General features: G+C 37.1%; 1 protein-coding gene across 14 annotated transcripts in view; it reads left to right on the forward strand.

The window, feature by feature from the left end:
• Window positions 1–25,074, forward strand: part of DOCK7 (dedicator of cytokinesis 7) — a 219,795-nt gene that overhangs the window by 106,796 nt on the left and 87,925 nt on the right. For 13 of the 14 annotated variants that reach the window (XM_054512832.2, XM_064589042.1, XM_064589043.1 and 10 more), the window contains exons 15-19: window positions 6,637–6,754; window positions 10,097–10,167; window positions 13,881–14,019; window positions 14,976–15,077; window positions 22,930–23,016. In XM_054512832.2, the coding sequence (XP_054368807.1) occupies window positions 6,637–6,754; window positions 10,097–10,167; window positions 13,881–14,019; window positions 14,976–15,077; window positions 22,930–23,016 (517 nt within the window). Of the gene's footprint in view, window positions 1–6,636; window positions 6,755–10,096; window positions 10,168–13,880; window positions 14,020–14,975; window positions 15,078–22,929; window positions 23,017–25,074 lie in introns of those variants that run through there. The other variant, XM_045897533.3, reaches the window with a different exon arrangement.

A 25,074-nucleotide genomic window follows, 5' to 3' on the forward strand; every position in this document is an offset into this window, starting at 1 on the left:
TTAAGCAAATTGTTTAAGAGTTGTGAATGAAATAATAAAGTGATGTAATGGTGGGGGGAGATTAAGGTTAGGTTTTCTGAGACTTGAAAGATGGGAAGAGTTCAATCATGTACTTGTCCATAAAACTTAGATGGTAGTAATGACATTGTAGAGGTTCTGAGGTGTGGGAGACAGCATAGTGTGTTTTGCTTTTCTGTGTGTTCTGCACGTCTATCCTACTTACAGTTTTTTAATTGAAATGTATGGGCAGATTCTTTAGCGTCAATTCCTCTTGTGGGCTCCAGTGACATTCTATGTTCATAGCACTCATCATACTACATTACAATTATTTGCTTGTCGAGTTCTCCCTGCAGGCCAGTCAGGTCAAGACCTTAGTCATTTATCTCTATATTCTTAGTATCTAGCACACTGCATATTCAGCAGATGTTTGTCACAATGAGGAATTACAAACATAATTAAGGGCAATCTGTTATCGTGTGCTTTGGATCCTATTCTCTCCTACAATTTCAGGAGTCTTTACTTTCTTGTTCTAATGTATGCACACTGTCTTAGCTGGATTCTTTTCATTAGTGTTTAATCAAACTCAAACCTATCCAATCTTAAAAAGCTTACAAAATCCCTGTATTCTGTCTCCAGCCATTGTATAATCTTTCTCTTCTTTACAGCTACCTTTTTCAGAATTCCACTTTTTAAATTTTCTTAACAGCTTCCTGTTCTTGAACCTACTTTTATGTGTTTTCAGCCTGATGTTATCAGTAACTTTCACGTTGCTAAGTCGAGTTGACCTTTTTCAGTTCTTAACTTATTTGGCCCCTGGGTGGTGTTTGACATTTAACTGTTTAATTTTTTTTTTTTCTTTAAGTAGACTCCACGTCTAGCGTGGGCTTGAACATAGGGCTTGAACTCACCACCCTCAGATGAAGGCCTGAGCTGAGATCAGGAGTCCGACCTTAACCAACTGAGCCCTCCATGTACCCCTTAACTGTTTAATTCTTCTTATGTTGTTTTCTCTTGGATTCCATGTCACTGCACTCTCATGGTTTTCTTTCTACTTCTCTGTGGGTTCCTTCTCAGTCTTCTTGGCAGTCTCATCCCCTGCTGGATGGCCACAGTATCTTGGAGAACCTTAGGACTCCATTCTTAGAATAACACACATGAATAATTATGTGATATTCTAATTCTGCCATAGTTTATATCCTTCAGAATGATTGTCAGCATAGGAAAAATGATAGGTAGATGCAAGATAGAAAGGATTAAATAAAAACCTTGTAGTCTTGAATTGGAATTTGAAATATCAATATGTACTCAGTGCATGTTAAAAGCATTTTCCCCTTGGGACGCCTGGGTGGTGCAGTTGGTTAGGCATCCATCCGTCTCTTGGTTTTGACTCAAGTCATGGTCTCAGGGCTGTGAGATTGAGCCTTGCATTGGGCTCCATGCTTGTCACGGAGTCGGCTTAAGACTCTCTGCTCTGCCCCTCTTCGATCTCTCTCTTTCTCTCTCTATCAAATAAATAAATCTTAAAAAACAAAACAAAACATTTCCCCCCTACTCTTTCTACTTAAATGGCCTAGGAACAGTGACTAACCCACAATGAGTACCCAGATTGTAGCTTGGAAAAACATTTCTCATTCAGAGAACCAAAGCTCCTTGGAGAAATGGCTGATTCTGGGTCCTGGGAGAAACGGTATAAGAAGAGCTTGGAACATCCTGCCATATAGCAGATAGCAAGAAGTCACCAAAGAGTATTATGACTGAATCCCAGGGATTCAGGAGCCAGTTTGAATTGGCCTTTTCATTTGCCAAAGATGGGAAAATTTGAACATCAGTAAAGATAATAGCTGCAGTGTATTGAAACCAATTAATACATTTGGTCCATGAGTTTATAGGTGATGCTAAGAAAAAAGAACTAATTTCTCTTAGAAGATTATAATGCACCAACTGCTTATTTTGAAAACTGGAAAATAATGGAAAAGAAAGCATTTATTCCTGTCTCTGATATAATGGCTCACTGGCTAAGCAAATAGTAGATGAGGAAAAGTACTCTTCATAGAGATACTCCAGCTATTAAATAAAGGAGGACTGATGGAATATTACCTTTTGGCAGCCCTTAATGGAGCTAATGGGTTTAGGCATTGATCACCATCCCCTGACTGCACAAAGAACAACAACCAGACATTTTCTTCCTGGTAGAAGGACACGGTACCATTTATGAAATGATCTTGCCGAAAAGCCCTCAAACCTAAACATGACCAAAGCTCTAGATCCACCTCTCAATTTATAGAAAACACAAAGGAATGTGTTAAATGTCACTATAGGGATGCAATCAATAAATTCTAGCTTCTAGAAAAATTACACAAAAACAGTCCCATTTCTTCAACAAATATATTGCAAAGGTAGAAGATGAAAAGACTTGCCCACAGTCAACTAAGTATCTTTGTCCCATAGCTTCTGCATACCTCTCTCACAACACATTATTGTGAAGTGTTCTGTTTATAGGCATTTCTGTCTCAGACTGTATGTTCCTCAAGACCAACAAATGGCCTCTTAATCTTCCTTTATTTCCCTTGCATGTAACATGGTACCTGATGTTTGGTGCAGAGTCAATAAATATTTCTTGTGCAAATTTTATTTGATGACTTTAGTGGTTAGTCAGTCATAGTCATCTTTGCTCCTTGGTTCTTTTGATTAGGAAACTGACAAGTCATAACATTTCCATATTTGCCTTTTTCACTTTTGACTATTTGGACTACAACTGGCTCTTTCAGTGACTTTTTTTTATTTTTTATTTTTTTAAGATTTTATTTATCCATTTGAGAGAGAGAGAGTGAGAGAGAGCATGAGAGGGGAGAGGGTCAGAGAGAGAAGCAGATTTCCTGCCGAGCAGGAAGCCCGAAGTGGGACTCGATCCTGGGACTCCAGGATCATGACCTGAGCCGAAGGCAGTCGCTTAACCAACTGAGCCACCCAGGCACCCTTTCAGTGACTTTTAGATTGTACACTTATTGTTACACACACCTGTCCTCTCCCATAGAAATTACTTTATTGTTCTATCTAATTTTATTTTTTATTTTTATTTTTTTAAAATTTTTATTTATTTGACAGAGAGAGAGACAGAGAGAGGGAACACAAGCAGAAGGGGAGGGAGAGGGAGAAGCAGGCTTCCTGCCAAGCAGGGAGCCCGATGCGGGGCTCGATCCCAGGACCCTGGGATCATGACCTGAGCCGAAGGCAGAAGCTTAACGACTAAACCACCCAGGCGCCCCTGTTTTATCTAATTTTAAAGGTCATGTATTCTCACTGTAAAAAAATTCAAACAAAATAGAAAAGTATAAAAAAGAACTAGAGCCTTCACTGTTAACCAGGAATAACCTTTTATCCCTTTCTTTCTCTCCTCCCTTTCTTCTTTCTCTGCCACCCCCTCCAACTTTCCTCTTGTTGGATTGACCCATCCGTCATTATGTAATGACCTTCTTTGTCTCTTATTATAGTCTTTATATTATAGTCTGTTTTGTCTGATATAACTACCCCAGCTTTTTTTTGGTTTCATTTGCATGGAGTATCTTTTTCCATTTCTTCACTTTCAGTCTGTGTGTTTCCTTATATCCGAAGTGAGTCTCTTGTAGTCAGCATGTAGATATGTCTTGTTTTTTTTTTTTAACCCATTCAGCCATTCTATGTTTTGACTGGAGAATTTAGTCCATTTACATTTAAAGTAAGTATTGATAAGTATTTACTTATTGCCTTTTTGTTAATTGTTTTCCATTTGTTTTGTATTTTGTCTCTGTTCCTTTCTTTTCTTACTCCTTTCCTTTGTTGTTTGATGACTTTAATAGTATGCTTAGGTTTCTTTATTTTTTGTGTATCCACTATAGGTTTTTGCTTTATGGTTACCTTGAGGCTTGCACATAACAACATGTATCTAGAACAATGTTTTTTTTTTTTTTTAAGATTTTATTTATTTATTTGACAGAGAGAGACAGCGAGAGAGGGAACACAAGCAGGGGAGTGGGAGAGGGAGAAGCAGACTCCCCACAGAGCAGGGAGCCCGATGTGGGGCTCGATCCCCGGACCCTGAGATCATGACCCAAGCCGAAGGCAGCCGCTTAACCGACTGAGCCACCCAGGCGCCCTAGAACAATGTATTTTAAGTCAATAACAACTTAAGTTTGATCCAGTTTTAAGGTTCTTCATTTTTACTCCCCTCTCCCATGTTTTATGTTTTTGATGTCATATTTTACATCTTTTTATCTTGTGAATTCCTTAATTAAGTATTATAGTTATTTTTACTACTTTTGTCTTTTAACCTTCATACTAGCTTTATAACTGATTAATCTGCTACTTTTAGTATATATTTACTTTTCCAGTAAGATTTATTCGTTCACATTTTCTTGTTACAAATTAGCACCTTTTCTTTTCAGCTTAAAGAACTCCCTTTAATAGTTCTTGTTAGGCCAGTTTAGTGATGATAAGCTCCTTTAGCTTTTGCTTGTCTGGAAAATCTGACTCTACTTTACTTCTTTTTTAAAGATTTTATTTATTTATTTGACACAGAGAGAAAGAGACAGATAGAGAGGAAACACCAGCAGGGGGAGCGGGAGAGGGAGAAGGGGGATCCTGGCTGAGCAGGGAGCCCGATGCGGGGCTCGATCCCAGGACCCTGGGATCATGACCCGAGCCGAAGGCAGACGCTTAACGACTGAGCCACCCAGGCACCCCTACTTTACTTCTGAATGATAACTTTTTTGGGTAGAGTGTCCTTGGATGAAAGTTTTTTCTTTCAGTACTTTGAATGTATCTTGCCACTGTCTTCTGGCCTGCAAAGTTTCTGAACAGTCTGCTGATAGTCTTATTGGGGTTCCCTTGTGTGTAACAAGTTGTTTTTCTCTTCCTGCTTTTAGGATTCTCTCCTTCTTTTTAACTGTTAACATTTTAATTATAATGTGGCTTGGTGCAAGTCTTTTTGTCTTTACCTTTTTTGGAACTCTCTGAGCTTTCTGGGTCTGGATGACTGTTCTCTTCCCAAGGTTAGGGAAATTTTCAACTATTATTTCTTCACAAGTTTCCATAAGTAGCACATGCCGCTATACCTCCTGCTGCGGAACCTGCTTTTTTTCTTCAACATGCTAGGTATCTCTTTCTGCATCAGCAAACATTGCTGCACATTGTCATTTTGCAGACTCCGTAGTATTTCTTCTTACTAATATATATTAATTTAATTACCTAGAACTGTGCTGATGAACATTATACTTCTTCACAATTATTTGTAATTAATCTCTATTACAAAAAATGTTGTAGTGAATTTTTTTAACACATCCATTTGTAGATGTGTGTAGTTATCTCCTCAGACTAGAGGCAGGTTTCTTAGATCAAAGATTGTGTTCATGTAGAATTTCTATATTGCCCTGTCATGTTCCAGAAAATTTTGACCTCCGTTTTCATTGCTTCAGCAGTTGTTTAGCAGGGCTTTATTATACTTGAAGTCTTGTTCATCAGCTCTCAGCACTAGTCTTCAGTAAGTAACTCTCATTCTCTTTTTTTTCTTTTTTTAGCCCTCTCTTTTGGTGTCTTTTCTTGAATTATTTATCTTCTCTGTGGTGGCAGCAGTGACTGTTAAAGTTGTGTAAGATGCAAGATCATGAACTGGACATGAAATAAATGCAGTCTAATATGTGATTATCTTATAGCAACTACCAAATACTGTTACACCTAGCATATTGCTATATGTGTTTTTAAACAAACATTGTGGAATGTTATACCTCTCAAATCCTTGATCATATTTATATGACAGTTTCATCTATAAATGTCAACTTTATATCTGCGTGGAGGAACTAACATAATACATTATTAACTTTAAAAAAAAAGATTTATTTATTTTAGAGAGAGAGAGAGAGAGAGCACATGTGGCGGGGGGCAGGGGCAGAGGGAGAGAGAGAAGGAGAGAATCTCAAGCGGACTCCTTGCTGAGTGCAGAGACAGGGCTTTATCCCATGACCCTGACATCATGACCTGAGCCAAAAATTAAGAGTTGGCCACTTAACCGACTGAGCTACCCAGGCGTCCCCGCTAATAACTTCTGTTTTTGTTTTGTTTTTTTTAAACATTTTTATTTATTTGTCAGAGAGAGGGAGAGAGAGAGAGGCAGGCAGAGGGAGAAGCAGGCTCCCCACTGAGCAAGGAGCCCTATGTGGGGGTCGCTCCCAGGACCCTGGGATCCTGACCTGAACCAAAGGCAGACACTTAACCAACTGAGCCACCCAGGTGCCCCCAGTATTAACTTCTTAATAATGTTTTAGTCTATACTCATTTATTTCCCAGAATCCTCTTGTAGACGAAAGAACTTGTGTTTTTAGGTCTGACTGATGTATATTCTGACTTCAGCTTTGCTGCTTACCTAGTTGTATGTGAACCTCACTTAAGTTTTCTGGGCTTCAGTTCATCTGCAAAATTGGGGTATATTTGATTGCTGTCTTTGAATGATTGCTCTAAGAATCAAAACATTGGGTGTGAAAATAGTATAGTGGCTAGCAAATATTAATAATTCAGTACTTGTTCCGTCCTTTTCTTTTGTGGCATGCAGTAATACATACTGTTTTTAGATATATATTCACTATCATGTATACTATTGCTTCACAGAAATCTTCTCTACATATACCCTCAGAGTCTCAATTTTGCCAATCGTCAAGGTTCTGCAAGAAATATAACAGTTAAAGTACAGTTCATGTATGGGGAGGATCCAAGCAATGCCATGCCGGTAAGAAATGTTCTTTACTTTTCCTGTTCTTCATATATGGTTCAAATAAACTTTCTTTTTTACTTAGTTGGCAGCTCTAAACTGGAAATTAATATTATCTTGTAAACCAAGTTTCTAACTGCATTACTTCCTGTATAGATAGTACAAGTTTACTTGAATTCTTTTTTAAAAGTTTTTATTTAAATTCCAGTTAGTTAATACACAGTGTAATATTAGTTTCAAGTGTACAATATAGTGATTCAATACTTCCATCTTAAAGTCTTAATTATTGAGGGGTTGGTATATGCTAGTCACTCCCAGAGATACAAAGATGAATAAGACTTGTAACCTAGAGGATATGAGATAAACACATAAAATTCTGAAATAGTGACTTACAAAAGAGGATCAGAACAGAATCACCTAGGGTACTCTAATGAAGCACAGATATATATATTTTTTTCTATTCTTGTCATCTGTGATTCTGATGCTTCTCCTTTAGAATGAAAGGCCAGGTAAGGGAGGTGTAAGTTGATGCGTAGTATATGAGGTTGTGGTATAGGATGGAAATGTTCCCCACACGATTCTAATATGTATGATTTTTCCCATGTTTGTTAAGAAATCCTGATAATAGTGCACATTACACTTACCTAGGGAGCTTTTAAAAATACCAGTGCTCAGACTGAATCTTACTCCAATTAAATTATAGTGTCTGGGGGTGGGAACTAATCATGTATCAGTATTTTTAAATCTTCCCAAGGAATTACGTTTTGCAGCCAATACTGAGAACCGAGGTATTTGCTAAGTGTTAGAAGATTGCTATAGGGATTCAAAGGCATAGATGTACACTAGTAGGAGAGAGTGTCTTGCTGAGGTAATAAACAGGTATCACCTGGGGGAGGTATATCTGAACTAAAACCAAAGGTGTTTAAAAAGTATATGGCATTGGGTCTTAGACAGTGGAGGAAAGAAAGCAGCTCTCTCAAGTTGGAGAATGTCCTTCAACAGTGTTACAACAGTGGGTTGCCAGTGAGCCAGAGCAATGTAAGATTAAGTCAGAAATGCTAGATTGAGGCCAGACTGGGGAGATTCTTGATTGCCCAGATTGTCATTTAGGATTTGGGGAACATTAATGCACATTCTGTGAAATATAATGTAAGTTCCATGAAAGTAGATTTTAGGCCCAACTAAACTTAGTAACATATGGAGTAGGAGCACAACTGTCACTGTAGATGTTCAACTTCTGAGAACCCTAGTGGAATGAAAATGAGCTTAAGAATAGGTGCATTGTTAACAGAGTTTTATTTTAGCCTTCTGTGTCAGTCATTAAATCAAGTTCTGATTTTCTACTTACTAGGAAAGCTGTATATTTTCTCTTTTCCTATTGTCCCCGTTTCATCCGCATTTATAGATCTTGACAGGAACAAGTACAAATTATTCATCTTTGTAATCTTCTATGGCAGCTGCCTCAGATCTTTGCATATAATACCTGCTGAATAAATATTTATTGGTAAATGTAGAATTTATTTTTGAGGTTTGGAATTAGCATTTCATGTTCTTTATTAGTTTTTTATTTCTGCTGAAGGAATGAATGTACTATCACAGTTGATGAAAAGATGCTGGATTGTGAAAATGGGTGCTTTGTTATGTGAATTGCCATATGGATTTGAGCTAATGACAAATGTAGTATACATAAGATAATCTGTTGTTATTGTTTGCCTAACAAACTCTTCCTTGTCTTAGCATACATATGGCCTCCTCTGCAGAATTCCAGCTGCATCCAGCCACATTGGCAGTTAGACCACTCCCTCTTTAGGTGCTACTATGCATAGCATCTTCTCATTTCTTTTATGGGCCTTTTCACCTTAAGATTATATGTTTATTTCTTCATCTTGTCTACTAGATTGTGAGCTCCTTGAGGGCAGGGACCATGTCATGATTGTAACCTGATGCTTGTCATAGTGCTTGGCACAGAAATGATCCTCAGTCTGTGTGGATGAATGGTTAAAAATACCTGTCAAATGGTCAAAAAGGGGAACACTTCCCACTTTTTATCATTCATGTTTTGAAAATAAATGTGTTACTTTGTGAAAAATGATAGTTTCTCAGGAAGAAAAAAGGTACTGCAATCCTTTCGCTTGTGTGTTACTAATCATATGAAAATATAATGCTTTTATGTTTATCCTAGTGGCTGGCTGAAAGTATAGAAACATAGACACATTGTCCTGGCTTAATTTTTTAAAAAATAAGGACTACTCAAATGGATCCTAAGATAATTTTTTGATCATATATTGATATGATAAAATCATAAACTTCACGTTCTGTTATTGGAACAACATTTTATAAAAACATGGTAACGTATTCTTAGCAAATTGATGAAATTAGACTTATCTATGAGAGTCATAATTATTACACCTTTACACACCTTCAAAATAAAAGGACCTGCTTGAACTGTTACAAAAAGAAACACAAATATCTGTTAATATGTTCTTTTTATTTACGGATGGTACCAATTAATCCCTTTGTGTAAGATACAAAGTTTGAGTTATTTTACCAGTTGTGTTGATGGAAGTGTGATGACATGTCCATGTACTTATTTCTGCATATGTAGAGATGGCTGGCCAGACGTAAGAGCTTAACTTATGGCTAGATAACATTGCAAGCCTAACTGTCTCACATAGGAATTGTAAGCCATTTATCTAATCAGCTGCCCTAATTAACTATAATGTTGCTATTAGAACTCAAGAGGCAGATATACATACAAGACTGAATTATTTTACCTCTAACCCTTCTCCAATAGTATTGTACTTTTTTTTGTTGTGGTGGATTTTTTTTTTTTAACACATCCGAAAGAATATAAGAATGGTGCTCTTCCTTCTTTATAGAGTAGTTTATAAGAAATACTGGAAGCAAAAGATACATAGCTTGACCTAAAGTAGGATTTTTAAATATCATTTATAAATAATTTATATTTGACTTACAGAATGATTAACTGTTTTAGTAGAGAAGCCACCAATTTGTATAGTAGATATATACTACCATTCTAAGACCATATTTCTTACATAAATTCCAAACGATATGCTACATCCAGATTTTAAAATGAATTGTTCACCTTCTTTAAGAAACAGGAAATATAATGGGTAGAAACTTTTCGAATGTTTGAATGTCAGATGGGTCTATAGTTGAAAAGAAATTTACAACTAAGCAATTGAATTTATTAATGAGCGTCAGTAGGCACATTGTTCTTCATTGGGCTGATTTTGCCCATTGTTCTCCAGTAGTTATTAAATCAGACAAATTCTTACATAGATATGAACATCCAGCATTTATTACAACAAAGTTTCAACATGCTGTTATTTGTTACAGGTAATCTTTGGTAAATCTAGCTGTTCAGAATTTTCAAAGGAAGCCTATACAGCCGTAGTATATCATAACAGGTACTGAATTCAAATATTTCTTTCAAAGTTACTCACTTCTCAGTGGCATTGTTAGCACTCACGTTAGTGTGTTTACCAAATGCTTTGCTGCACTGAATGTGCAAATTCAAGACAGCTGACATCAGAGTTATAATTTTCAACCTGTAGATGCATATTTTTCATAGACATCAAATATAAGACTTTATACACAAAATATCTTTCATATCAAATTCTCTGACCCTTTCATTTTTATTATACTGTTATTGATTATCATTGTGGCCTCTGGTCCTTTGGACTTTCTCTGTTATTTTCCCCTCGACACTTTGTAGTTTTACTTAACTCTTTACTAAGCTTACAGCCATTAGTCAGTTAAATTGGTAGTATTCTCAAAATCTAATAATCCTTTGACTTAGGACCCTTCCAATTTACTTCTTTCGGAAATTTTTAACTTTGGATAACTTTTCATCTCTACTTTCTTTTCTTCTTCTTTTGATTATTGAATGCTGTTGGAGAAAAATCACAAAATTCTACCAATCAAGATGATCACAAATTGACGTCATTTTATCCATATGATTGGGCTGCAGAAATTCATTTTACTTTATTTCATCTTCTTTTCGGCCCCACCACTCTTTGGTAATCTTGCCATCGCTTTTTTATCCTCTGTCATTTGGCAAGACATATTTTAAGCCTTTCTCCTCCTTTCTCTAGCTCCTACTTATTCTCTGTTTGCCTTACTCTTAGCATTCCTACTTTATTAAGTGGATTGAGACCATCCAACTTGAGAACCATCCATTTGTGTACTCTTTACCTCTGATGATCTCTGCACGGGTCTGCCTTTCCTTCTGGTTCAAGGGCAGTCGGGGCGCACACCTGGCTCAGTGTGAGTCTTTCCCCTCTGCTTTCCTCCAGTCTGATCCTTGCTCTTTCACTCCGTCACTGAAGCCTTCTCTTATCCCATCAGTCCCTGCTTCACTGGCTCCATCTCTTACTGTCAAAAAAAAAGCTTGTTTCTTGTACTTAAAAAACAAAACAAAGGTCTCTCTTCAGTGTTGTTGTGTAGCTCGGTTTCTCCTTGCCCTCCTTAAGACTTTATTCTTTCTCACCCTTACTTAACGACCCTCTTTGTTTCCTCCCATCTCTGTGGACAGTTTTTTGTCTGTAATAATTGCTTTAATTTTTCTTTCTTTCCTTTTTTTTTTTTGAGTATAGATATTCCATACAAAACAGTAAGGTTTCACCCATAACCTTCTTTTTCTATACTTTACTCTCCGTAAATAATCTTATATGTATTTCTCAGAGTTACAGTCAGCGAAAATGCTACTACTTTTATCTTTATGTGGATTGTTCCCAACTCTTATTTTCAGTCATAACCTTCTTTGTGAGATGCAGACATATATTTTTTAGTGGCCTATTGGGCATGTTCAAGGTGCCCTGCTGCCTTCTCAATATCCATGTGTTTATCCTTGATTGTCTTCTGGACCCTATCTCTGTCTGATTCTTTATTTTTATTAATGTGGTACCACAATTTTTCCAGTTCCTTTGATTCAAAATCTAAAACATCCTTGCTGTCCTTCTTCTTTTCTCTAATATCCAGTCATCTTTTACATCTTGATAATTTTCTTTTTGCCTGATTATCAAACATATCCTGTGCTCTTCTGTTTCTGGGCCTTTCTTGGATCTCTTTTTCTATTATAATACCAATTCCCTCTACTGATTGAACTCCTATTCATTCTTTAAGGCCTGTATCATATAGTCTTCCTAAACACAATTCCCTGATCCAAAACTTGAAATAATCTGTTCAACTCTCTTCTTGAAGCACTTAACCTTAGATGCTCTATACCAGGGGTCGGCCAACTTTTTCTGCAAAGGGCCCAGTAGGTTTGTTTGAGGGCTTGTGGGCCATATGGTCTCTGTTGCAATTACTCAGCCCTGCTGTTATAGTGCAAAAACAGCCATAGACAATAAGTAAAGTTGCAAATGAATGGGCATGGCTGTCTTCCAATAAAATTTTATTTGTGGACACTGAAATTTGAATTTCATGTAATATTTCAAGTGAAATGTTATTCTTTTTATTTTTTTTAAGGACTTCTAAAAATCATTCTTATTTTGTAGGCTATACAAAACCAGGCAGTGGACTAGATTTGGCCTATGGGCCATAGTTTGCCAACCCCTGCTTTATAGCATTGCTATTGATATATGTGTGTCTTATTTGTATTTCTACTAAATTATATATTTTTGAGGGTAATTATTTTTTCATGTTTATCTGTAAAACCACCACAAAAATAACACAATACTTAGCATAAAGGTGAACAATTAAAAGTACTTGTTGATGAATAACTAGTAGATGCTTAATTTTCCATAAAAGCCTTCACATAGTATGATTTCAGAAAAGAAATGAACTAAAACATTCAGTACCAGGAAAGATACTGATAAAGAAGGTAGTAATTTCTTAAAGTATCTCAATTTGTAGATATATCTTTATTTTTGTTGCTGTCAGCATTAGTAGAATTAAAATGACAACACTGTCTAACATTGTCAGTAAATTCAACTTTCTAATAATTCAGTAGTGATTAGTACGATCAATAATAAGATGCATAGCATCTTTTATTCACCAAATCATCAAATTCTCAAATGGCTAGCATTAATTATCTTTCTTGTAGGTATTAAAAGCCTCATCTACCTAATATTTCTGTAATCAAATCTACAGTTGTTAGTGTTGTTGAGGCTTATTTGAAATGTAAGGATATTAGACTTAATAGCATCAGAGTTTTTTCTAATTTGTGGAACAGAATTCACTTTTAATTAGTTGGAGCCATATGGTTTGGATGCATTTTAATTGAATATAATTCTAAGAGATACTAACTGAATATGGAAGGTTGGGATGCTAAGGTTCTATCCATTTTAAGTCTATATCATAAATAGCAGCAATACTTTTCTATAAAAATGCTCCTAGGGACCACTCTCAGTGAATACTGAGGTGAAATGCCATTGGTTTGATCAAACTTGATATTGGTTATATTCTTATAGTGTCTGGGAGCACTTCTAAACTGGGACAAATGCAATTTGTAGGTGTTCCCTGATATTTTTTCTTTTCTTTCTGTTTTTTTCTTCTCTTTTCTGAGCTGTCAATACATTAGTTTATGTTTTGTTAACATCTATTTCTTTAGCAATGGAATAATTGATATAAAATATTTCCATAGAGAGCCCAACTTGATACTAAGTTGTCTAGAGATACTTGTTTTTTTTCTTTTTTACAAAAAGATAATACATATTAATCTTTAACATGAAGCTGCACTCCTATAATAGAAAAATACTTTTTTATGGTATGGTTTTAAAATATCTATTTATAAAAAACTCCTATTATTTTTTGTATGTAATATGTATCAGAATATAGAAAGCCTTGCATAGTCTGCTCTTTTATATAATTTCCAATCTAATGAAGATCTCGGCATTAAGGTGGTGATTATTAATGAATTTTAAAATAGTAGGATTACCCAGCCCATTAATAAAAATGGGATGAGAAATTTCAGAACAGAGTCAGCTCCCTCAACTGGAAATAGGAGTTAGTTACTTAAAGTTTGGGAATAGAGAAAAATATTTTGTACTAGAAGAAAAATTAAGTATGAATCCTGAAATTAATTTAAAAATTACTCAAATATACCAATGCAATAATTACTTATTTTGAACAAATTACTGACTATTGATCTGTTTTGTTTTGTTTTTTTTGTATGAAGGTCTCCTGATTTTCATGAAGAAATCAAGGTTAAACTCCCTGCTACTTTAACTGACCATCATCATTTGCTTTTTACTTTTTATCATGTTAGTTGTCAACAAAAACAAAATACTCCTCTTGAAACTCCTGTTGGATATACAGTAAGTATTTTTTGTTTAATATGTAGCTGTTCTATCTTAAAAATACTGTAATTACAGTATCTGAGATGAAGTTGGTGTTCATTATTACTTGAGTATTCCTTATCTGATTCCCCATAAGGGTTAAGAAAAGTCATCATAATAAGAAAATACTCATTACTGTAATTAACTAATGTAATTAATTACCTAACATGTGTGAACACTTAGGTGTTGGTCCTGATTATTATGTGTTTACCCAACAATACGGTGTAAATACATGAATTTTAATGGTTCTTCAGAAGAGAATGGTTTCAATGTAAAATGATTAAAAGAGACCCTTGGCTATTAAAACTCTTTTGGCTTTAATTAAAAGCAGTTAAAACTCTTGAGTATTTTTTGAAAATGATATGATTGAATTGCAAAGGTAAACCTAAGGGGAAGGATATGGTGTCATGATGTGCTATCACAACTTTGTCAGAAAAATCATGCTGCTACCCAAAAGAGAAAAATCAGCATTTGACTTTTTTTTGTCTCTTGCAGTTTATGAAATGAATTTTGCTAAACGTAACAAAATAAATTTATGTTCATGCTTTTTAGTTTTGTTGTCAGCATTGACGTTTAATCAAACCTTTCCCTGTGTACATTGACACTGTTACCCCCGTTTAAAATGGATCCACTTGGTGGCCTTTTTCTTCTACTCCAGCCTTTTCTGGGATAATAAGGACCATCTACAGATTTAAATATTGCATGGTTAGTTAGTAATAATAATGTTTTGGGGATCCTCCTTAATAAAATATTGTCAGGGGAGCTTTTCTTTAGAGGAATCATGAAACCTATTATTATTACTTAATCAAATCCCCTTGGTGTTTGGTGATGTGAGACAAATTGGGCTCATACCAAGTTCTTAAAACAGATTTGCCAAGTAATTACTTTTGTAACAAACATATTAAACTTAATATTGTTTCCTTCTTAATTAAAAGTGGATACCAATGCTTCAGAATGGACGATTAAAGACTGGGCAGTTTTGCCTACCAGTCTCACTGGAAAAACCACCACAGGCTTATTCTGTACTGTCTCCTGAGGTCAGTATCTCTCCTGGTGAAACTCTCCAGATTGAATGAAATGAATTTTTTATTACAAAGGTATTTTTCTCAAACGAGACCTTGCTATTCTGTCTAGAAGTATGTAGATAATAATACTATTTTCTCTTAGAATTAGACTTCTACTCTGTAGAATACTTAAAGCTTTTAATCTAAGTATATTGATTTTTTTTTAAAGATTTTATTTATTTATTTGAGAGAGAGAATGAGATAGAGAGAGCATGAGAGGGGGGAGGGGCAGAGGGAGAAGCAGACTCCCCGCTGAGCAGGGAGCCCGATGTGGGACTCGATCCCAGGACTCCAGGATCATGACCTGAGCCGAAGGCAGTCGCATAACCAACTGAGCCACCCAGGTGCCCTAAGTATATTGATTTTTAAACCAAAGTAATATGTGAAATATAAACTTACAAGGCAGATTTGGAGAATTTTCATATTGTAACAGGAGAAGCTTTAAATAAGTGAGTTTTTTTGTTTTGTTTTGTTTTGTTTTTAGTAGACAACATTTCACTAAAAATCTGGAGGAAGGAGTACAAACAAATTTTTTAGAATATTTTTGTAATTGATGATCATGTACGTGAAAATAAAGTAGCTATAAACATGCAATACAAGAGGGGCACCTGGGTGGCTCAGATGGTTAAGCGTCTGCCTTCAGCTCAGGTCATGATTCCAGGGTCCTGGGATCGAGCCCCATATCAGGCTCCTGGCTCCTGGCTCCTGGCTCAGAGCCTGCTTCTCCCTCTCCCTCTCCCTCTGCCTCTGCCCCTGCTCGTGCTCTCTCTCTCTGTATCTCTGTCTCAAATGAATAAATAAAATCTTTAAAAAAAAAAACATGCAATACAAGAAACATTAGCAGCTGTGATGATGACCTATGTGACTTGCAAGAAACAAAAACATTGAAAAAGCTCAATCAGGAATCAGTAGCCACTATTCAAAACCCAAAGTGCGTTTTGAGAGAACTGTTACAGGATGATTTGCACGTGACTCTTTGTATGCATTAATCTGAACTATGTCTTGGGAATGTTCTCCTGGTGGCATTTATTTTCAGAATAGAACTTGAAATATATTCACAAATAAATTTGTATCGTTTTTATTTTTAAAAAACAGAGGCAACAGAAAGCTCCTGCTCCGACCTCCTTTCTTACTGTTCTCTGTCACTTACTCTGTCCCAGCCACACAGCACAGTGCCTTGGCTGTTCTCAGACATGCAGAGTCCATTCCCACGTCGGGCCCTTTGCAGTTCCCTCTGCTGGTGGTGCTCCATCACCAGGCCAGCTTCTTCGCGTCATCCAGATAGCCCCTCAGATCCTGCTTCTTCAGACAGGGTATCTCTGAGCGCTTCATTTCAAGTGCAGCCTCCACCATTTTTTATCCCTTTACTTTGCTTTGTCCTCGTAGTACTTATCATTGACTTTATACTTCATATATCTTTGTTTATTTTCTACAGAGTATAAATTCCAGGAAGGTAGGGACTTTGTCTTTCTTGTGCATTGCTCTCTCTACAAGTACTTAGAATAGTGCTTTGCTCACAGCAGGCAGTAAGTATTTATTAAACGAATGAATAAAGACAGTAGGAAAGAAAGATGACTCCTTCCTTCCTCCCTTCCCCCCCACGCCACCCCCTGCCAAACCTTTCATTCAGTTTTCTAGGAACACATCTTCTCAGTAAATTCAGCTAGTCTTCTGTCAGGGATTGCATTATATATTTCAAAAGGAAATATTTTAAAAGAAAATCTGATTTTTTGGAAGTTATGCTTTTATTAATTGATTTGCAAATGCAAGGTCGGCTTTCTAAAGGGAGGCTGATGGTTTTCTTCTAGCTACTATGCTGTGTATATGCTCATATATAAAGAATATGGGCATAATTTGGATTTGACTATAGATGTGTAGTATGACTGATAGATAAGTGCTTAAGCTTTTGTATTTTTTAAAATTTTAATTATTTGAGAGATCCTGAGCAAGGGGAGGGAAAGAGAATGGGGGAGAAGCAGGCTTCCTGCTGAGCAGGGAGCCCGACTTGGGGCTCGATCCCAGGACCCTGGGATCATGACCTGAGCCAAAGGCAGAGGCTTAAAAAATTGTGGTAAAATATACGTAATATAAAATTTACCATTTTAACCATTTTTAAGTGTCCAGTTCCATGGCATTAAGTGCATTCACATTGTTTTGAAAACTAGCGTCTTAAAACTACTTTTAATTGAGGTATATGTATGTCTAAACAATACATTTTTACTTTGCTTATTTTTTGGATTTAATGAAAAGGGTATTATGCTGTATATAATCCTCTGGGGGGACTTGCTTTTTTCATTCAGCATGATATTGCCAAGACCTAGTGTTTCTTTATGATCACATATAATGTTTATATAGTGTATATTTTGCTGGCATTTCATTGTACTTAGAATATAAATCTAGATTTTTCTCCATGACCTCCAAATCTCCAAAGGATCTGAGCTCTTCCACCTCTTTAACATCATCTTCTACCATCCCTGAGCCTGTTCTTCGGTACTTAGAGCTTCTTCTAAATTTTTTCCTGCTTCTAGGCCTTTGAATTTTCTTTCCTCTTCCTGAACTTCACATGGCTGGATTCTTTTCATTTTCTGAATTTTATATAAAATATTACCTCCTCATAGAGATCTTTGCTTACTCCATGAATTTCCAACCCTTCCTTCTACCTCACTGCTGATACACTCTATCATTTTTAATCCAATTTTTATTTACTTAATACTTAACCACTATCTGAAATTATATTATTTATTTCCTTACTTTTCTCTATAAGAAATGGTGGGTAAGCTCCCTGAGAGCAGACCTTGTGTTTGCCATGGAACCTTAGTACCTAGAAAACTGTCTAGAGCCTTCAATAAATATTTGTTGTATGAATTTAAAAAGTTACAGCCTTCAATAAATATTTGTTGTATGAATTTAAAAAGTTACAGGATTTAGTTTTTAGCAAAACTAAAAAATGAAAATTTTGTTGAGACCATACAAAGTTTCTCAAAGTGATTAGCCATTTGGCAGTGAGGAATATCTGTTGTGTTCTTTTCCCCACAGAAACATTGGCCATTTCTTTGCATCTCCCTCATCCCCCTCCCCCATTGGGCATTTCACTGGCATGTGGAGAGAGAGGACTCTAGGCTGTGAAATACAAACCCATTTGCCAAATCCCATCCATAGTTCCTCCCATTCCAAAGCTTGAGTGCCATTTTTCGATGAACCACCAATGACATGCAGTGAAGGATATTACCTAACTACCTTTTAAGAAAGTATTTTTAGTATCTCATTTGCCCAAGTTCACTGGGTATTTCACTTCTCTGACCTAAGTTAGAGTTGGACTAAATCTGTGACATCCTGAGTAGCGCATTAATTTTAACTACATTAGTTGAATGTGGTTGATACATCTGTGTCCTCATTTCTACAAAGAGCATACCAGGTTGTACCAAGCATAGTCAGGACATGCCATGCCAACATAGATGTATTTAACTATTGACATGGAAGTGTATAATATATGACTATAGTATTTTTATTTTATTTATTTTTGTTTTTAAAGATTTTATTTACTTGAGAGAGAGAATGAGTGAGAGAGCACCAGTGGGGGTCGGTGAGCAGAGGGAGAGGGAGAAGCAGACTCCCTGCTGAGCAGGGAGCCGGACACGAGGCTGGATTCCGAGACTCCAGGATTATGACCTGAGCCGAAGGCAGATGCTTAATTGTCTGAGCCACTCGGGTGTCCCTCATCTTCATTTAAAAAATGTCTTATTTTATTTTATTTAAATTCAAGTTAGTTAACATATACTGTGTAATATTTTTAATAGATACATTTTGTTTCATCTAAAAAGAAGGAAAAAATTATAGGATTACTGATTAGCAAAACATAAAAAATGAAAACTACATGGATCAACCAAGAATTTAATACTGAATTAAATTCTTGTACATCCATGCAGTGTTGCAGTAGTTAAGAGGAGTAATACAGATTTCAATATCCCACCTCAGTATCCCAGTAGAACATTCATTCATTCATTCATTCATTCATTCATTCATTCATTCATTCATTTATTGAGAGGAAGAGAGAGAATCTTTTTTTTTTTTTTAAAGATTTATTTATTTATTTGAGAGAAAGAGAATGAGAGACAGAGAGCATGAGAGGGAGTAGGGTCAGAGGGAGAAGCAGACTCCCCGCCGAGCAGGGAGCCCGATGCGGGACTCGATCCTGGGACTCCAGGATCATGACCTGAGCCGAAGGCAGTCGCCCTACCGACTGAGCCACCCAGGCGCCCAAGAGAGAGAATCTTAAGCAGGGTCTACACCCAGCACGGAGCCTGATGCAGGGGTCAGTCTCACAAACATGAGATCATGACCTGAGCGGAAATCACAAGTAGGACACTCAACCTACTGAGCCACCCAGGCGCCCCCCAATAGAACATTTATAATAAAAATATAAAAGCAAACAATATAGTGACAACCAAACTCACCCCTCAAGTACACATCAGTAATTGGGTGATAAATAGTTTGGAAAATATACATCAAGTTTAGCAAGGTTAACTTTTGAAGGGTGGGGATTATTAAAGTTTTTATTGTTGTTGTTGTTTCAAATCTCATATACTTTCGAAAGGCAGTATATCGTTATTTTCAGGGTTTCATTCCTGGCCTCACCATTTATTAGTTGTGTAACCTCAGGTAAGTTTCTTAATCTCTCTGCTATGGACTGAATTATGTCTCCCCACCTTATCCCCCTTTCCCCCCGGCAAATTCATATGTTGAAGTTCTAACCCACAATGTGCTAGTATTTGGAGATGAGATCTATGGGAGTTAATTAGGTTCAAATGAGTTTCAGATGAGGTCAGGAGGGTGGGCCTCATGATTAGTGCCTTAAGAAGAGTCATCAGAGTACTGTTACTGTTAGCTGTGTAAGAGCACAGTGAGAAGGTAGCCGTCTGCAAGCTAGGAAGGGTTTCTCACCAGAAACTGACCATATTGTCACCTTGATTTTGGACTTCTAGTCTCCAACCTGAGAAAATAACTTTCTGTGGTTTAAGTCACCCAATGTATGATATTTTGTTATGGCAGCCCGAGCCAACTAAAATATTCTCTGTGCCAGAATTTTCTCATCTGTAAGTTGAGAATAATTAATGCTTCTAAGAAGGGGTTATGTTGGTGATCAAACGATAGTAGTCTGTAGAGTGCTTAGAGTGGTGCTAGGCACATGAAAAGTGCTAAAGAAATGTTCACCACTGTTGTGGCATTCCTATTGCCACACTGCTTGTTAGAGTTTTAAGACAACAGTTCTTACCTTAGCATGCATCAAAATCACCTGGAGAGGTGTTACGCCAGCTGTTGAACCTCACCCCCAGAGTTTCTGATGCAGGACGTCTGGGTTGGGGCTTGATTATTTACATTTCCAATAAGTGCCCAGATGACGTTTATGCTGCTGATCCTCAGATCAGACTTTAAGAACCACTATATTTAAAGCAGTCTGTGTTCATTTTATTTGCGTATCCTATTTTTTTAAGCTGAAAACAAGTGTTTTGGGTTGAAAGAGCTAGTACTAATTCTTGCTTTGAATAGTTTGAATTTACTGCACCGTCTTTCTTTTACAAAAGTTTCAAAACCTGTATTTACCTTAGTAGAGAAATTGCATTTCTTACCAACTTAGTCTTGAATTTTTTTTTTTTTAATTTATTTGAGAGAGAGAATGAGAGAGAGAGAGCATGAGAGGGGGGAGGGTCAGTGGGAGAAGCAGACTCCCCGCCAAGCAGGAAGCCCGATGCGGGACCGATCCTGGGACTCCAGGATCATGACCTGAGCCGAAGGCAGTCGCTTAACCAACTGAGCCACCCAGGCGCCCTAGTCTTGAATTTCGTAAGAGGAAACTGACTTTAGTCGGTTTTCTTTTCTACGCGTGATAAAAAATGAAACCATGGGAAAGAAATCCCTAAAATATTTTTCCTGAAACTTTCTATTTTGGTCATTTATTTCAAGGATATTTGTAATTGCTTGTTGAAGCCTGTTTTGCTTTGTTTTAATGATGACGGTCCAGCATCTGTGTCATGTTAGTGTTTGTTGATTGCTTTTTTTCATTTGAGATTTTTCTGGTTCTTGGTGTGATGCAAGATTTGTTATTCCATCTAAGACATCTTGGGTATTATGTTATGACCTCAGAGCTTATTTAAGCCTTGGGTTTTAGCAGTAGGGGGAGGCACTATTGCCACATTCATGCAACAGTAAAGATCCACATTCCTCACTTTGCAGTGGTTTCAGGGTGCTTCTTACTAATGGATAGAGGTGGGATTTCAGGCTCCCCACTAAGCCTCCGCTGACACATCCCTGTATGTGAGAAGGAAGGGCCACCTTGGTACTGCTCCCTGCTTGGCTTCCACTGACACCACAGTTGACGGGGGTACTTGTTACCACTGGGCTGGGACTAGTTTCCACCTCTGTCTTCTCTGATACCCCCCACTGTGTTGGGCGATGGGGTGAGGAACGAGGGCACCTCATTACAGCCAGCTGAGGGTGGACACCTGCGCTCCCTCCTCAGCCTATGGAGGAGGGGTGGGGCTGCAACTTGTTTCCTTATGTTTGGCCAGAGTAGGGTACTTGCTGGCTTTGATTAGAGAGAGCAGGCTTTTCTTGGAGCTTGTTTTTGTCTACTCCTTTTGGTGTTTCTGGGTTGCCAGCTTCTCTAGCACCTAGTCCAGGATCTGTGATGCAAAAATAAAACCCAGGAAACACTACTTTATATTTCCTCACATCCCGAGGTCCCTAGTCGTTTGCATTCTTCTTTCTACCTTTCAGTGTTTATTTTGTGTATCATGCTCAGGGTTTTTTAGCTGTACTTAGCAGGAGGAATAGAGAGAAGTGATGTACTCTCTTTAAAAATAACTTTTTATGGGGCGCCTGGGTGGCTCAGTTGGTTAAGCGACTGCCTTCGGCTCAGGTCATGATCCTGGAGTCCTGGGATCGAGTCCCGCATCGGGCTCTCTGCTCAGCGGGGAGTCTGCTTCTCCCCCTGACCCTCCCCACTCTCATGCTCTATCTCATTCTCTCTCTCAAATAAATAAATAAAATCTTTAAAAAAAAATAACTTTATGATATAACTTTAATTAATATTCCTGGCAATTTACATCAGACAGAAAGTTTTCTGACCATTATAACAGAATTCCTTTGCGAGGCACCTGGGTGGCTCAGTTGTTAAGCGTCTGCCTTCGGCTTGGGTCATGATCCCAGGGTCCTGGGATCGAGTCCCACATCGGGCTCCCTGCTCCGCGGGAAGCTTGCTTCTCCCTCTCCCACTCCGCCTGCTTGTGTTCCCTCTCTCACTGTGTCTCTCTCTGTCAAATAAATAAATAAAATCTTTAAAAAAAAAAGAATTCCTTTGCTGTGAATATTTTACAGCCTTACTAAAACAAAATGGGTGTTTTTTACAAGAAAACAATATTAAAATGATACTGTAGATGTGAATATATTGACATGAAAAGAGATTCACAATATATGTGAAAAACAGGTTTAAAATAATGTTTTATATAACCTATGCAAGGGTAGGGTGTGTAAAAAATACACGTGCACAGAGGAAGATTTGGAATGATATAAAGGGATATGTCTTTGGGGAGATAGAATTTTGAGTGTATATTTTCTGCTTTTTGCTCCTTGAGCCTTTTAATTCTCTTGTAAGAAACAATGATTTTGTAATAACAAAAAACAAGCTTTACATTCATTTACAGTGTATAAAAATATATTTCCACAGGATTTTTTTCTCATTGAGGTATTATAATTTTTTTGTTTTCAGAATTTCTAATCAACTTAAGTATCTGTGATCATTATATTTAATATAGTTAATATTTTATAGGTTCCTCTACCTGGCATGAAGTGGGTAGATAATCACAAAGGTGTTTTTAATGTTGAAGTTGTTGCTGTTTCATCTATCCATACACAAGTAAGTGAGTTTTAATAATTTTTATGATCAGTTTTCACTTGAATGAATGAACATACTCTCTAGTACTTAAATCAGTTTCATTATCTGCTGTAACTTAGGGGATTATATATCAGAAATGTATAAATTTAGAAGTTACTTTTTAAAGGAATCAACCAAAGCCTTTTAATATCCACACAAGCAAACTTTTTGCTCTTCAAAGTGTCATCGATTTCATTTTCAACAATTCAGTGACTTTTTTCTTTTTTGTAAGTTTCTGGTACATTGCAGAATTAGAGTTGAAAACCGTCATCCAACCTGTTTTATTCCTCATAGACTCAGATATTTCAAGTGGTGAGAGTTTGATCATTTGCTCTGTATTCTTCGCTGTTTATCTGGAATATGCCAGGCTCTCCTCAAAGCCTGCATATTTACTCTTTCTCTAGCTGGAATACTTTCCTCCTGACATGCACTTCTTTTCAGTAAGACTTCTGCATACCTCAGGCCTTTCCTGGGGACTTTTTAAAAAAAATTTATTTATTTGAGAGAAAGAGTGAGTGAGTGCACGAGCATGCAGAGGGAAAAGGAGAAGCAGACTCCCTGCTGAGCAGGGAGCCTAACATGGGGCGCCATCCCAGGACCCTGAGATCATGACCTGAGCCGAAGTCAGTTGCTTAACCGACTGAGCCACCGAGGTGCCCCTTTCCTGGAGACTCTTAAGCATAGCAGCCCCATTACTCTATCATCTTACCCTGCAGTTGCTACTGCTTCTAGCTCTTACCTGTACTTTCTTGCACTTTTGCTTTCTCTCATTCTGTGTGTGTAATATGTGTGTATGTATGCATATGTACATATGCATTTATTTATTGGTTCTTTCCTCATTAGACTGTAAGCTCTATGTAGTCAGGGATGTTGTTACCTGTCAAGGAAAGAAACTTCCCTTCAAAGACCTTACAGTGTAATAGGGGAAAGTGTAAAAATAATAGCAGTACAGTAAAGTTAGTACTGTGTTAAATGTATGAATGAAATTCTTTCAAGAGTAGAGAGTTGTCTGTTCTGCTGGGAATTGAGATGTTGTATTGATAAGTAGGCATTTACCATACAGAGAGAGGGTGGGCAATTCAGATGATAAAAAGCAAGTGCAAAGGGATAGTAGTCTAAGAACGGGCAAGTATTCTGGTGTGAATGTAATTTATAGTGCCTGGGGAAATTGTGATAGATGAGAAAAAAAGACCAGGCTGTTAACAGATTATGAAGGACCTTGAATGCCATAGAGTTTAGAGTCTAGGTAGATGGTGATTTCTAACCTAAAGAAAGATGAGAGAAGTAAATTTGGTTGCATGCTAAGAGAGATTATGGAGATGATTCTGGAGTTATAGTGAGTTTATTTTTGAGTCTGTTGAGTTTGAAGTGCCTATGTACTTCAGATAAAAATATCCCAAGGCAGTTGTAATTAATTTCAAGTTTAACATTGAAGGTGGCAGAATAAATGTGATAGCTGAAACTATATTGGTTGAGTAATTATCCAGGGAGAAAATGTAGAGTGAGAAGAGGCAAGTGTTTAAAATGGAGTCCAACTTGAAAAGGGAAGGGGTGGTATATGGGGATTTCCAAGGCCACCCTCAAGTTCAAGGATTTTCTAGCAGAACTCAGAGGACCCATCATACAGTCATATTCACAGCAATGATTTATTTTAGTGAAAGATAAAATAAAATCACCTAAGGGAAAAGAGGTCAAGCCCACAGGAAAGAAAGCACAAGCTTCCAAGATCCTCTCCTAGTGGAGTCACATAGGGTGAGTGGAAGCAGCATGTGTGAGATATTGTCTACCAGGGGAGGCTCATTCATTAGAGACTTAGTTCCCAGGATATTTAGTATAGGGTGTAACATAGGCACCCTTTGCCTATCACATACCAAAATTCTTGAGTCCCAGAAGGAAAGCACGTTTTCAGCATAAACCATACTGTTGCACAAACAATTTAGGTGTAGTAAGTCATCCCCTATCAGGTGGAACTCTCTTGAAATCCAGATTCCCATCTGGCCTTCCAAATGATAGCAATCTTAAGCTTGCTATGTTAACTCT

This window comes from Mirounga angustirostris, unplaced genomic scaffold, assembly GCF_029215605.1.
Source record: "Mirounga angustirostris isolate CCGP_5_RB_7025 unplaced genomic scaffold, mMirAng1.0.hap1 SCAF_4, whole genome shotgun sequence".
Classification (NCBI taxonomy): domain Eukaryota; kingdom Metazoa; phylum Chordata; class Mammalia; order Carnivora; family Phocidae; genus Mirounga; species Mirounga angustirostris.